The following is a 14,437-nucleotide window of genomic DNA, read 5'->3' as shown; positions in this document are numbered from 1 at the left end:
CAGGGCTAGGCCTGGTGCAGAGACAAATGCCAACCGCTCGCTCTTCCAAATGTCAAATCTGACATGTCGTAGACATTCAATAACCATCCCTGCTGGACCAATTCAGAGCCACGCTCTTCAAACAGTCCCTGATGTCTCACGACGAGAGTCGAGGGGAAACGGCTGGATTTTATTTTGCCTCTGGGAACAAGATCACAGAGACACCTTCTCTTGATGTCTTCCTTTCAGTAAGGCCCAATGATGAAGTTTATTACATACACGTAGTGAGACCCTCTGGTCTCCAGCAAGTGAGCAAGACGAAGGAATCAAGTGAAGCAGAAATAAAACAGCACTCTTAACCGATACAACGAAGGGCTGTCATAAAATGGTTGCTTTAGACCTGTGTTTAACTACAGACATTCCACATGAACAATAAACGCAAAAGATTCACTAACTTTATATTTAGAACTAATATAAACTATATATGCATATATACATATCAACTTACATTTGTAGACCCTTGTCAGATAATTTTCTGTCGGATAGTGTAGGTAAACTTTTTCTGAGTGAGAGACAACAAACAGCAGGGGGCACCATCGCAAAAAAAAAAAAAGGCAAAAACCGAGGGAACAAGGGACAATATTACTGCAATATCAGCTGAATTTCACTTTGCTTGGAAGCCATCTTTGTCCATATATTTCCAAATCAGTCCAAATCAGCTGTTTCCCAACTGACTCACCACCCTGTTCATCACAAGCTGAGACATTACACCTTCAAATTTACTTACTGTTAGGGAAACAGAGCTCTGCGTTCAGTGCAGTTCTCACAACACTGCAGACAAGCACACGATTTCTCGAGAAAGACAAAAGTCATGAAATTTGTGTGACACTTTGATCTTGTTAAAGAGAAACAAAACAGACTCCCCGAGTTGCTTCAAACCTCTTAAATAATGCAAAGTCTTCCCACCTTATGCAGCGCAACCTAGTGAGAGTTCACAACAGAACACAGCACAACAAAGGTCAAACACACTCATATCACTGATAATAAAAATGCATATTCCTGACAGATTAATAAACTAATAAATAATCTGCAAAACTAGATGATGTTAGTTCAGTGGATCATGAGACAGCAGACACAATGATTGACAGCAATCCCAACCTTTTTTGCCATCATTATAACACAAGTGTTTCTTTTTTATATTAGAACAACGGGTGCTTAATCAGTCTCCCACTACATCTGGAGTGACACTCAATTACTCATTTCTTTTTGAATTCTATGACAAGAGATTAGATTTGATTAATTTATATGGCAAAAACAAAGCAGGAATTATCACAAATAATTAGGCTGACATACTTTTCTATGAGCATTCTGATTTATTGAAGGCACATGAGTTAAAAGGAACACATAGGCTGTGCTGGACATATACATTCATCATCAACCTCCTTTTTCCTTAAACTAAATCAATTTTGTATCACATACTAGGGTTGGGTATTCTACAATTTGTGGACCAGAAAGTACATAAGATTGCATTTAATGCTTAAGGCAACAATTTAGATGCTTTTTTTTAATTCAAAGAAAATGTATTATATTATTAATCCTTTTAATGTTTGACAGTCGCCTTCACTGTAAGCTCCCTAGCTTTTTCATTTTAACGATTAAAACCATAAATACATTTTAAGTTTTATAAATAGAAGATACAGATTATTATTTTCCAATAACCAGTCTCATCAGTTTAGAATCACTACTACTAGTCTACGACTCATCACATTTCACAGCAATATTAAATACCATAGAAATCATCCTAAAGGATTTAAGTCCCAATTTTCCAGTGTATAGCAACTGTTTGTTCTGTTATTTTTTACATGTAGTGCATGACTGTTGAGTACGCAGGGTTGAACAGTTACAGTGTTTTATATGGCTGCTTTTCCAGAGATGGATTACGCACAGCAGACCCAGACCGCATTTGTGGAAGGTTTCCACAGACGGAGAAACATCGCAGAGTTCAGCGCAAATTCCAGTTATCTGAACAAAATTTTCTGGAAGATTTTTCAGACCGCCGTGGAAAAATGAAGCTGTCTGATTTTCTTCAGCTCTCTTCAAAATCTGGAAAAGACTGTTTAACGGATGGTTAGTGAATTCCTGGGAGGGTGTCTCCAAGTTTCACTGATTTTGAATCCGGCGTCTCTTCTTCGTCTCAGCCCCTTCCAAGTCCTTCATGCACGCAAGCAGGAAATCGCGACACTTAAGAGCATACTGTTCAGGAAAATCCCGGAAATGACCAACATGGGGACTGAAAACAAAATCGAAACTGTCCACGGGGACGCCTTTCTGCTTCAGGGTCTCCACGAAGAGCTCGATGTCCCTGTACCTGATCACTTGGTCAGATTTGGAGTACAGGTAGAAATGAGGCCAGGCGGGCGGCCTATCCCGCACTGCGTCATAGTGATTTTTGTGGATATACTTGGTCAAAGGGTACAGTACAATGCGCAAAAGGAAAACAGTCACTGCAAAAAGTGCTAAGAGGACATACCTTAAAAAAGGACTTATTTTTGGTCCTAAGGTGGCCGTCAGTGCACGCAGGGCCCCTCGGACATTCCCGCTACCTGGGGCGCTGTCTACTACAGCCCCGATTACACACAAGGAACTGAACTGTTTGTCACTGTGCAACAATTCTACAATGTAACGGTACAGCATGAAGCCACCGTTACTGAATATGTGAAAGAAAATGGGACTGTTCTCCACCTCATAGTCATAGAGGATCTCCAGCAGCTTCAGGGCTGTGCTGCTCAGCTCCTTGTAGCCAAAGGACTCGGAGATGAAGACCGTCTTCAAGGGGGCAGTGTAGCGGATGGTGACACATCCCTGAAAGTGAAGAAAGCAAAGAAAGAGAGAATTAAAAAAGTGGATATGTGTCGCTGATATGTTTGAGTCCACACTGCTGTCAAAGGGACAACACAGAACAGCAGAGCAGCATGTGACATTTACTATTGAGCGTTTACCTGCTCGTTGTAGATGGAGCTGTACTTGGACAGGTGCTTGTCTTTGCAGCCAGCCCAGCCCAACAGTATCACAACTGGCTCCTTTGTCCCCTGCCAGTGTCTCTCTGAAAATAAGACAGGCAACAAAACGGCACGTTAGCACAGCGGGCTAAGCTAAGACTAAGCTAACAAGCGACTTAGCACGTTCACATTTTCACGGCGTGCACGTTATTTGTAACGTTAGCATGTACGCTAAGCTAACTGAGGCATGAACACACAGTACAATGAAATGATGCTCACCCGATGTCCCTGCATCTGGAAACACGATGTTGTAGTCTATTTCGTCGTCTGCCATTTCTGAAAGCGAGAGTTATCAGCTGCTGTTGTTACCTAACGTTAACGTTTGGTTCATCTGGCTGTTGGAAAGACGCTAATTACCAAGCTACTGACCGCACAGCCTGCATGAAACAAACAGCACAGACAGGTCGGTGGACTGTCACTGACACTGTAGTACTCCTCCTTCCCTATTGAAGCATTTCTTCTTCTTTGTATAGTTGAACAGAATCAAGCTAATGTTGCATTACCGCCCCCTTCTGTATAACAGCAGCTATGGTTTCTAGAAAATTACTAAAATTCTCCGTCGTATCCCGGAACTCTATGTTGACACATGTCCAATGAATTATGTATTGTTCTGCTGACATGAGGGATGAGGCTGTGTCAGTTTAACATCACAGTCTGTTGTCCTAATATTCATAATCTGCAGTTGCATGTCCAAATCAGAAGTCTTCAGTTCAGGGTTTTACTTTTACTTGGAGGCATTATAAATTGGATTAAAAAGAGATACTGATGTACAGTATGCTAAGCAGTGACCATTAAATAGTGCTGGGACATATTACAGAGTTTGTTTCCCAAATGAGGCTTTTGAAAGCACTGAAAATGAATCAGAGCCTATATATTTCTCTCCAATAACAGTTAGAGTGATGAACAAAAAGTAGTGTCGTTCTCTTTGACCCTCTACCCTCTGGAGTCTAGCCAGCCAGAAGGTATACTACTGGAAGCCTGCTTTCCGGCCTCCTTAGTTTCTTCACCTCTCTTCCTAATCTCCGGCCCATCCACCTGAGGGCTCTTGTTCATCCCTAGTTCAAGCTCCAGGCTGTTCTCCTGAGGTTTCCTGTTGTACCTTGTTTTGGCCTCCAGGATGTCAGCCTTGGGGTTTCTATCCTCTCCTTGGTTTTTGGTCACCAAAACCAGTTCACACATGTTGCTGTGTGAACTGGTTACACTGTGAATACCACATCTGTTCATCTATATGATTATACTTTAAGTTTGTCTTACTAATCATTTCTATCTGTTTAGATTCTTACTTTACCACCTGAGCAGCTGACATTTACATACTGTGGGAAAAAATAAGAAGTGAACAGGCCACTGTACCATTTAAGGACAATAGAAGTAATATATTTGACACACTATATGCTCCTCCTGATTGTCCACATAATATCACCTTTCCAGTAATTAAAAGATAACTTCTTACTTTTTCTTACTCTACTACCTGACCTTCTGACTTATATCACACTTGCCTATACATATAATAAAACCCTTTAAGTATTTCAAGTTTGTCCTAATAACTAGTATTTATTGTTCTCTACACTTCACTACACCTTCACCACCATCTGAGCATCTCACATGGAAATAAGTCACAGGTTTATCACCTGATAATTTAGTGACTGTTTCAGTCACTAAATTATCAGTCTATTTGTCCTTTTGTTGTTGTTATTAGGCTCAATGTTTCAGAGTAAATGCAGAACTTACATAATGAGGACAAAAAAATGTGTATTTCTGACAAGATGAGGAGGACAAGTTGGAGCAAAGTAGTCACCTGTGTTTCAACCAGCTTAGGAAGCTGCATATTAAAGGAATAGTTTATATTAAGCATATAAACATGAGATGCTAAATACTTCTCATCTGAGATTTAGATGAGAAATATTTATCTCATTTACATATCCTGTGACTATACGTGATTTTCAAGTAATCATTTAATGCTAGAAGTCTGTAGCCATACTGGTGACTGAGGATGTAATATTAAATATACACCACAAAAAAAGGTTGGATAGAAAGAAAAATGGAGTGAAAACATTTGACTCGAGGGCGGCACCAGAAAAAAAAAACGATGTTGTTACTAAGACCAGATGGTTTTTCCTTCAAATGGGAAATTAAATGACTACCTGTGGATAAGAAAGTCAAAATAGCAACTGTTAAAGAGCAATAGTTTATTTGACTTCAGAAACAGGTCTTTATGCAAAATATGGAATGTGGGATAACGTATCAGTCATCATCTGTCTGCAACGACACAGTAGCTAATTAAATTAAAAGGTTCCTCTGCATTGCTGGTTCTACAATGCTAAGTCATTAATTTCTGTCTTTCAGTCTTTTCTCTATTTTCTGAGTGTTACAGTTTGATCAGTAAGGTCAAAACCCCAGAGAATACTGCTGAATAAATAAAAACAGTATGGGGGCATAAAATAAACACGGATGAAAACCCATGTTTTATCCCGCTAGACTTTAAATGCTGTCAGACTGTATCTTTTAACCATTAGGGCAAAAACTTAACAATTCTTTTTATTATTGATAAATCTACCAGCTCTTTTCTTGATAAACCGTTTGGTATATAACCCATCAGAAAAGTGAAAAACACTCATCACATTATACTAAGGCGAGATCATCAAATTGTCTTTTTTTTGCTGGGTCAGAATAAAAAGCCCCAAAATATTAAAGTTAGTATAATCTAAGGCCAAGTAAAGTAACAAATCCTTGCATTTGAGAATGTGAGACTGTCAAATGTTGGGTATCTCGGCTTCATAAAAATGACTAAAATGAATAATCGATTATCACAATAGTTGTCAATTAATTTTCTGTTTTCCATTAACATAAAGTGACCACGGTGCGAGACTGTTTCCCCCCAAGAAAAAAGCCATGCTGGTGCCTCTTTTAGGATGTACTTAAGCACCGTGGTGTTCTGGGCTAAATGCTAAGATGCTCACAATGAAAGTCCTTACATGTTAGTGTTTGGCAGATTCACCATCTTAGTTTTGCAGGTATTTTATCAGGAACCAAGATATATTGGACACATTAAAACTTTGACCTGATGATGGTGTCAGGGGATCACCAAAGGCATTAAAATGTATCCTGATGGGAACATGGACGTTTCTACCAAATTTCTAACAATCCATCAAAGAAAATTTCACAGCAATCCATCTCAAAGTTATTGAGATATTTCTGTCTGGATCAAAATGGTGGAAAGATAATACCATCCATAGAGCCATGCTGCTAGAATGGCTAAAAACCTAAATTATGAACTTCCGCTTGTATAAACTATAACTGTCCTGCTGTGTGTACGTGTGCACACTAAATTTTCCCTCCCCACACCATCTCCATCTTCTGTATGTGGGCTTTGGACGACTTGGAGAAGGTGCTTTTGACCACGTTGAGGGGAGCTGCCTTGCCGCTGAGGTAAACCTTATTGAGACAGGAAGGAAGCCACGACTGCTCGTCCGTCTTACACTCCTCCTCCTCTACAGCTCCTGCTCTCTCCTTCTTAACAAGAGTACACGAGTAGGCAAAGATGTATCCCGTCATAAAGGCATCAAATCCTGCCCGGTGCGTTCCTCCCTCAGACGACTTCTTCTGAGCCTCGGTCCCAGCTGAGTGGTCACTAAACTTCTGTCCTCCTCCGTCGTCTGTGCTGGTTTTTGTGTTTGCGTCCTCATCAGTTGTGGCAACTGTTGCAGAGTTTCTGGAGTCTGAGTTGTCTTCACGCACTCCGTTTCCCTCGCTGTCTGTTTTCATGTTCTCTTGGGAGTTTCCATCACTGTCCATTAGAGGCCCACTTCCTGGGAATGGATCGGCAGTCACCTTTTGCTGGTCATCTGGTGTTTCTTCTTGATCCACCTCCATGTGGGGTATTTTGTTTTCAGGGGCACCGGAAGAGCCTCCACCTCCTCCACCCTTCTTCTTCTCTCTGTGTCTCTTCCTCTTTTTTCTTTTGTCCTCCTTGCCTTTCTCATCCTGGAGGATGATCAGGTCAGTGTCATGGGATAATGGACATTGGGTACCGTTTGGACACCAGCCAAATGCCTGTCAAACACAAAGAGAAAGACAAGAGTAGTTAACAAAAATATTTACATACAAATGAATTAAGTCTTTGTTTAATTTCACTTTACCTTTGGAATTTTAGTAAAACTGAATGTTTCCTCAGGGTAAAAAAAAAAAAAAGTAAAAAAAACACTGTAACTCACAGAGAAGCGCTGGCAGATGTCAGTCTGTCCCTCAGGAATAGCCACAGCTGGACACACCCTGAAGTCCACATAGCTGGACATGTGACCGGCATACTGACAGAACTCTACATGAACGTGACGTCTGGTCCCTCCAGAGGTCAAACTGCGGCTGTTATCCAGCTTACTGAAAGATGGAGGATGTATGAGGAAACAGAGAGAGACATTATAACTGATGAAAACATCAACACATCTCCCTTTTTTAAGTTTGTGACTGGAAGTGATACAAGAACAATAAGACATTCTGCTTTGCTCTTCGCTTCAGTATCATCCATCATTTTCTTACATTGTGACATCTTGTACATTGTGAATGATATACTGTAGATACAACACACATAAGACACACCATTAAGTCGCACATACAAAAACAATGTAGAAATAATAAAATATATTTAAGACAAAAGTTGAAATAAGCAAGAGTTAATGGCAGTGCCCTATCTGTAGCTGATCAACAATATCCAAGAGTACAGGCACATTATGGCAAAATGCAAAAAGTGTCAGAGCATTTATTAATCTACACACAGAATAGATAGCACCTGCACTGTGGCTGTCTGATGTTTTTTTTAAGAATAAAATCAAATTTCCTGTTATTTGTTTTAAATACTGGCAATCGTAAATGTGTTGATACTGTGCATCATCATACTCACCATTTTTTATAAGCATACTCCAGATAAGAGGCAGTGAGTCGGAGCTCAAATTCAGTGACGTATTTGGTGTCATAAATGCCAGCAGGAAACATCTCCGACAGATCGGCTGTGAAGGTGGCCAGGCGCTCGGGCAGATGAGCATAAAAACTCTAAATTGCATTTAAAAAAAGAAGTCATTAAACAAAAACACTATGTTGCGTGAAAGACACAAGCCAATAAAAATCAATAATTATATTTACTATATATTTTCAACTTTATATTTTTGTCACTGTGTGCGCTCTTGTTTTTACAACAGGTGATGATGTACACCTAACAAACAAAGAGATAAAATTTATGATCTTTTGTTATTCATGAGCTAGATAACTATGTACATGATCAGATAATCAGATATTTCCATTTTTCAAAAGAGGTGAACACTGTTTTTGGATTGTGTATGACTGAATATTGTTGCTTTGGGACTGATTTCTTACAAACTCATGGACAATTTTTTATTTATATTTCACCTGACTGGGAAAAAAAATGGGATTTTCTTCCATGAACAAAAACTGTGAAACACATTAAACATTTTAAAAAGCAATGAAAGGTAATACTCAGTACCTGGTAAAGGAAGGCCATGTCGATGAGGCCGTTGTGGAGCACCAGCGGTTTCCTGGCACGCAGCAGTTCAGTGAATAACGCCCTGATGTGGACACCCCGGTCGTCGGCTCCTCCCTGACAAAGAAGGCAGAGAGAGAAAGAACAACCAAAAATCAAATAATAACATCTGGGTAAAGTCAGTTATTCTTTGCAGTGTCCTTTTCTGTGTTAGACAGGACAGGGCTCAGAAAACACAGTACAACACAAAAGAGCTTGGAGCATGGAGGCATCATCACCTTATTATTGCCCTTGCAGTACGGGATTCCACGAGCATACTGTTTGTTGAAGTCAAATCCATGCTGCACCAGGAACTGGACTGACTGGGGCTCTATGATATACTCCTCTGAGCACAGCAGGGTGAGGTTGTATACCTGGATCAGGTATGTGTCTGCAGCCTGGGGAATAGGTGATGAAAGGAAAGATGAAAGGGGGAAAACTTAGTATTAAAGAAATCTGCTGTGGCAAAGTCTCTTACTTGACATGCACTCAACATATCTTACAATCATCTAAGTATGTGTGAGAACAGTGTGAATGGCATTCTTCTACCAGTGCATGTAACGCTCATCAGATGAATATATGATAATCACCACAATACACAGCATAGGGACCAAAAATATATATAGCCACCAGTGTCCACAGGTTTTAGGCAGTTGGACAAGGCACTATCTTGTTGTACCTTGTGGTCCAGTTTTTTGTAGCAGGCAATTCCCAGGGAGAGGATGGAGCGAGAGCGTGCTGCGTGGCATATGGCTTTATATCTGTCCTCTATAGATCTGAAACATTACAGCAAGAGTCAGGGTGAACTCGGAGGTATGCAAACAAGCAGTTACACGCATGACACCAACTCAAACCTATTTTAATCATTCATTGCTTCTTGCATGATAGCTTCTTGATGGTGTTGCAGGTGTGAGTGCGCCTGTTAGGAGGAAGTACAGTGAAAGAAAGGAGCTCTAAAGTTTTTACTCACTCAGCCAGCAAGGACTTCCTGTTCCCAAGACCACTCAGCTCCTGAAACAACACAGAGGCCACTTACTACTTTACCACCAGCATGATATCACACTGACCCGGTCTGTGCTCGTCAAATGATAAAGCACAAATGAGCAAGTCCTTTTAAGTCAGGTTCACGCCGCTCGGACAGATACACACACGTGCACTTACCGTGTCTAGTGCAACGAAGGACGACGTTTTAATGGCCACTACCATGGCAGGCCAAAGCTCTTTGAAATTATCATTCTGGACATCAATGACTGGAACTACCAGTGAAGATTCCATGTTTGTTTCTACGTAATTTGCTGTGTAGAAAGCTAACAGCTCTATTTCGCGTCTGAAACTGTTACCAATGCTAACTACAGTACTGGCTAACTTAGCTAACTAACTTGCAAAGGTTTTGCATTGTCCGCTGCTCTATGCAGAGGCCTAGCTTGCTGCTTACGTGTTATGTTTTCTTCATAAGCCTTGTTATTATTGTAATTGGGATTATTTAACAGTTCTTAGCACTCACTGAATATAACTAAGCGCGGCTCAACCGTAAACATTTCAACGTGCTTCTTGAGGTCCTCTGACAAACAACCTGTAGTAGTTTGACTATTACCAGAGCGCAAATGTAAATAGTTTATCGCTAGATGTAAGCAAAACATATTTACAATTAATGAAAGTAAAATATTCATCAGGAATTGTGAAATTTATATTTTAACTTTCAGTCCGTGTTTGATTTTTTATTTTTCAATAAAATTTTTAGACAGGCGTTTACAATAGGCACAAATAAACAATGCGTCACTATACTCAACCATCGAAGAGAAGTGCGCCATTTTGGCTCAAACAAAGTAAGAAACATTTTATCCCGGATAAACTGTTTTAAATTGTCTCCATAAAATACAGTGTAAACATCTGCAAGACTGCTCTCCGGTTTCCACGAGTGAATGTTTAATGCAAACGTAACTTTTTCTTGTTTTTACTAGGCGTAAGTAGTTATCTAAAAGTAATGATTAAATTCCCCAGCTGAGCTCCACTGCCAGCCAAGCTAACTTAACGTCAGCTAAATTTAGCTTTGCTGTTTGTTTTAACTGCTGCAATGGGCGGCTGCTCCGCTCCAAACTGCTCCAATTCCACCAGCATAGGCAAACAACTGTTTAGATTCCCCAAAGACCCTGTCCGAAAGAAGAAGTGGGTGGTGAACTGTCGTCGCGACTTTGAACCAACTCCTCACTCCAGACTCTGTCAGGTAAGTTTACGCCGAGGCTTGCATCTTTGTGTTCTGACGCTAATATTGTTTCTTTTCGGTGCATCAGCCCAAAATAAGACCCACTGAATAGGACAATGCATGAAAAAATAATAAAGTTACAAGTTTTATTTATTTATTTATGGTGATTTATATTCTTGTTCAATTGATAATCACGTGTTACTTCTGCAACATCTAACTAAACTTTGCATTCACTGTACGTGCAATCCTTTTTTTCTTGTGCTTATCCATTGGTTGGATAAAATGTTTCTGTGTCTATCTAGGATCATTTTGAGCAGAGCCAGTTTGAGGAGATCGCCAGGTCTCCAGCCGGGGGCAAGAAGCTGAAGCCCAATGCCATCCCTACTCTGTTCAGTGTTGGCGACCCCCCTTATCCTGCAGTCACCAACCCATACATTCTGCTGCCCCTGAAACCTGAACCAGGTAACTGAACATACTACTAATAGAATATTTTCTGTTACATTACAAGTGGAGGGTATAGTAGTTTCCAGACAGCCAGGTACTGCTGGGGTGGACTCTGCAGGGCTGAATATTGCTGTCTTGTCAAACACAAGCCTCAGGACAGTACCAAATTGAATACAACATGAATTCAGATCCAAGCAACCACAGACTGTCACTATGACTAATAGGATTAGAGATGGAAATTTCTGTTAATGTTATCAGTGTTTAAAGAACACTTACACAGCTGACCAGACCAAAACAGAGCTTAAAGAAGAATTAACAGACTGAACTTTTAGTGCCTAAAACACAATTCCAAATGAATGGCAATGTTCCTCTTTGTCTGTTGGATGTGTAAATAGGCCATTCACTGGTCAAATGTTGTGTTTGCAGTGTATTTGTCAGCTTTGATGTTTTCTGCCCCCTAGTGGCCTAAAACTGATTAACCAGCATTATTTTGCAATTAAAAATAATCAAAAACAATGCGTCTACATCAAAGTCATGTTATTATTGTGCAATGTCTTAGTGTTATAGCTTTGATATCATAGCACAGGGCAGCAAGTTAAGAGTGTGGCTTTGGACTTTGGACTGATCGGAGGGTCGGGGTTCGATCCCTCAACCAAGTGCAAAAAACAGATAAAGTGGTGGTGAAGGAGACGTGCCTCCCCTGCCTCTGTGACCATGGCTGTAGTGCCCCTGAGCAAGGCACCAGTCCACCCCAGCTCCCTGGGCACCTCACTAGGCAGCCCCCTGCCCCAGCGTCTCTAGTGCATAGTGCAAAAATTAAAAAAAAAAAAACCTGTCTAAAATGATAGTATAACGTTAAAAATGTACCAGCGTTCAGGGAGGAAATGCAGTTTTTTACTTATGCAATACTTTGCATCCCTAGTGGAGAAGGAGTTGAATTTTGGTGATCATGGCTATGCCAGACGCACCCCTCTGCCTGGCATGGAAGAGGATGATGGAGACAGGACAGGTGAGGACCACCCGCCCTGCACACAGTGTCAGCTCCTCAAGAAACAGTTGGAGCAGGAGATGCAGCACACTGCAAGGCTACAGAAGGAGGTAGGGTGGCTGCTACATTACATTACTACATTAAAAGAACTACAAGTGGTGTCATGCGTTAGAATTTGCCATATATAATATTAATTACCTGATCATATAATTATTATATATCATATAATGTGTCTGTTTTTACTCTAATGTGGGAAATTGTCTAAGAAAAAAATGATTCTATCATAGGTTGAAATGAGCAGCAGTACTTACTAACCACTCTAGTCCTAATAAACCATTTTCCTCTTTTTGTCTCTGCCAGGCTGAGGAGATGAAGAAACGTCTTTATCGCCTGGACCGGATCGAGAAGGGCCTCCAGAACTTTCTGTACGAGGACCAGATTCGTGCTCTGTCCCTCACCAAGCGCTCCCGTCGGGCCGTCTGGTCTCCAGAGACCATCCTGAAGGCCCGGAAGATCCGCTGTGCAGTTGGCACCAAAGGCTACGAGTACTTGAGAGAGCTGGGATACCCGTTACCCTCATACAGGACTCTGTGTAACCGCCTGGAGACTAAGATCATGGTGACAACTGACATGAGCTGCGAGGAGCTGGCAGAGCTGGGACTCGGGCTCATGGCCACCTGTGACAGTCCCACAGAAGGTGTTGGGGACAATGATGAGGAAGAACTGATAGGTGTTTTGTCCTGATCCTGGCAGTTTACCTGATCTCTACCTGATTACCTGACCTCTGTTGACTCTAACCAAAGGAAGAATGTGCAGAATTTGCTGTTAAACATCAGTAGTTTCGATGTCAGGGAAAAGAAGAGCAGCACGTTACGCTTAAGACTTAAGCATCAGTATATATGTATGCTTCTCTTGACAGAGATCGTCAGTTCACGGGTTTTAAATGTCACCTGGTTGTGCTTGTGATCTGCACCACTAAGACACAGCTTTGCTTTGTGAGATGCTGGTGCTTGCAGCTAGCCTAGGTTTATGCTTATGGGGTTCCTTACCATAAAGATGCTGAGCTACAGTATAAGTTTGAACATGTGACGAGACATACCATGTAGTCTGACAAAGCAGACTACCACTGAGAGCCTGAGATTGTTCATCAAGTGTAGACATAATTTGCACAAAGCCTGTTGAATTTAATATTCAGATGTCCAACACATGAGTGGGACATTGAATGAGTGTTTGATTGACTGTGTTTGCATACACAATAAAACCCTGGTTGCATTCAGTAGACTCGGATGTCCTGGGTGAGGATATGAGTATTCTGATGTTATGAGGATTAGCTTTTATGCAAGCTTTATTTTTTTGGGGAGATTTCACTCAGTGTTTATCTGTTGACGGTGTGTGTAAATCAGTAGCACAGACCTGGGATTAAAGTGGGTGTCTGGGATTCTGTTTGCATTTAAACATAATCAGTGGCTCCTCTATTACAAATCCTTCAAATGCTGTCAGCAAAGTTAGAGTTATGGTTGAGTCATATGTAGCCCATTTTCAGAAGGCTCTTAAATCTTCTGCTATTAGAGAGCACACTGTTCGAGCAGTGTTCAGTCAAGGAAATGAAAGTAAATCATCCACTAAATAACCAGTGTAATTCTACACTAGATAGATTAAGCATTTCACTTTGTATTGAAGTGTTCACATTTGCAGTGCATTGGTAGTTACTGGGAAGAGTATCAAAGAAGCTCAGGCTAATCACAGTTAAACACATAACATTCAGTGTCCAAAACACTCTCACTGTGAGAAAATAAAGTCACCATAAACAAACGTGTATTTCTCTTTGATTTTGTGTGTGCAAATGTGTGAGACCTACTGATTTCATGGTGCATGTAGGTCTGCAAGGAATGAATTTTACTGTGGCCGTTTGGACTTTGAGCAAATGGCTGAAAGATTAGATATTTGCTTTGTAGCTGGCTTGTTACCTGAGATGAACTGTAACGTAGATAACATTAAGGCTGAAAGACGAAAACGACAGATAATAAATGTTGCACACAGGTTTGTATAGAGTAGGTTGACTGATGCATTAAAATACCGTACAGTACATTTACACAATACAGCTTACATCTGTTTCTTTGACCGATAATTCTTTGACTCTGCAGTAAGCCTGACCGTCTTATGCTGATTGTCATTGATTTTGGTTTCTTGCTTCGTACAAGAGGGTTTGTTTGTCATGGTGACATTCACCTCTACAC

The 14,437-nt window shown here is 40.8% G+C and overlaps 3 protein-coding genes across 3 annotated transcripts; 1 reads left to right on the top strand and 2 right to left on the bottom strand.

Annotated features, from left to right (window-relative positions):
* Positions 1–1,346: 1,346 nt before the first annotated feature.
* tmem53 (transmembrane protein 53) lies at positions 1,347–3,472 on the bottom strand. Its single transcript, XM_041054369.1, has 3 exons — positions 3,258–3,472; positions 2,979–3,082; positions 1,347–2,841 (listed from the first exon to the last, which is right to left on the bottom strand). Exons 1-3 carry the CDS (start codon positions 3,310–3,312, stop codon positions 2,140–2,142), a joined length of 861 nt encoding a protein of 286 aa, XP_040910303.1. The 5' UTR covers positions 3,313–3,472; the 3' UTR covers positions 1,347–2,139.
* A 1,517-nt stretch (positions 3,473–4,989) lies between these two features.
* Positions 4,990–10,114, bottom strand: toe1 (target of EGR1, exonuclease). Its single transcript, XM_041056288.1, has 8 exons — positions 9,727–10,114; positions 9,536–9,576; positions 9,245–9,341; positions 8,805–8,963; positions 8,530–8,643; positions 7,933–8,081; positions 7,250–7,412; positions 4,990–7,088 (listed from the first exon to the last, which is right to left on the bottom strand). The coding sequence occupies exons 1-8, from the start codon at positions 9,838–9,840 to the stop codon at positions 6,360–6,362; spliced, it is 1,566 nt and encodes a 521-aa protein (XP_040912222.1). The 5' UTR covers positions 9,841–10,114; the 3' UTR covers positions 4,990–6,359.
* Positions 10,115–10,370: 256 nt separating this feature from the next.
* Positions 10,371–14,008, top strand: si:ch73-382f3.1 (uncharacterized protein LOC100151273 homolog). Its single transcript, XM_041054318.1, has 4 exons — positions 10,371–10,789; positions 11,071–11,230; positions 12,135–12,310; positions 12,561–14,008. The coding sequence occupies exons 1-4, from the start codon at positions 10,640–10,642 to the stop codon at positions 12,942–12,944; spliced, it is 870 nt and encodes a 289-aa protein (XP_040910252.1). The 5' UTR covers positions 10,371–10,639; the 3' UTR covers positions 12,945–14,008.
* Positions 14,009–14,437: the final 429 nt, after the last annotated feature.

The sequence above is a fragment of the Toxotes jaculatrix genome, chromosome 14 (genome assembly GCF_017976425.1).
Source record: "Toxotes jaculatrix isolate fToxJac2 chromosome 14, fToxJac2.pri, whole genome shotgun sequence".
NCBI classification, from domain to species: domain Eukaryota; kingdom Metazoa; phylum Chordata; class Actinopteri; family Toxotidae; genus Toxotes; species Toxotes jaculatrix.
Note: the sequence above shows the minus strand (reverse complement) of the source record. Positions and strands in the feature narration are given on the sequence as shown.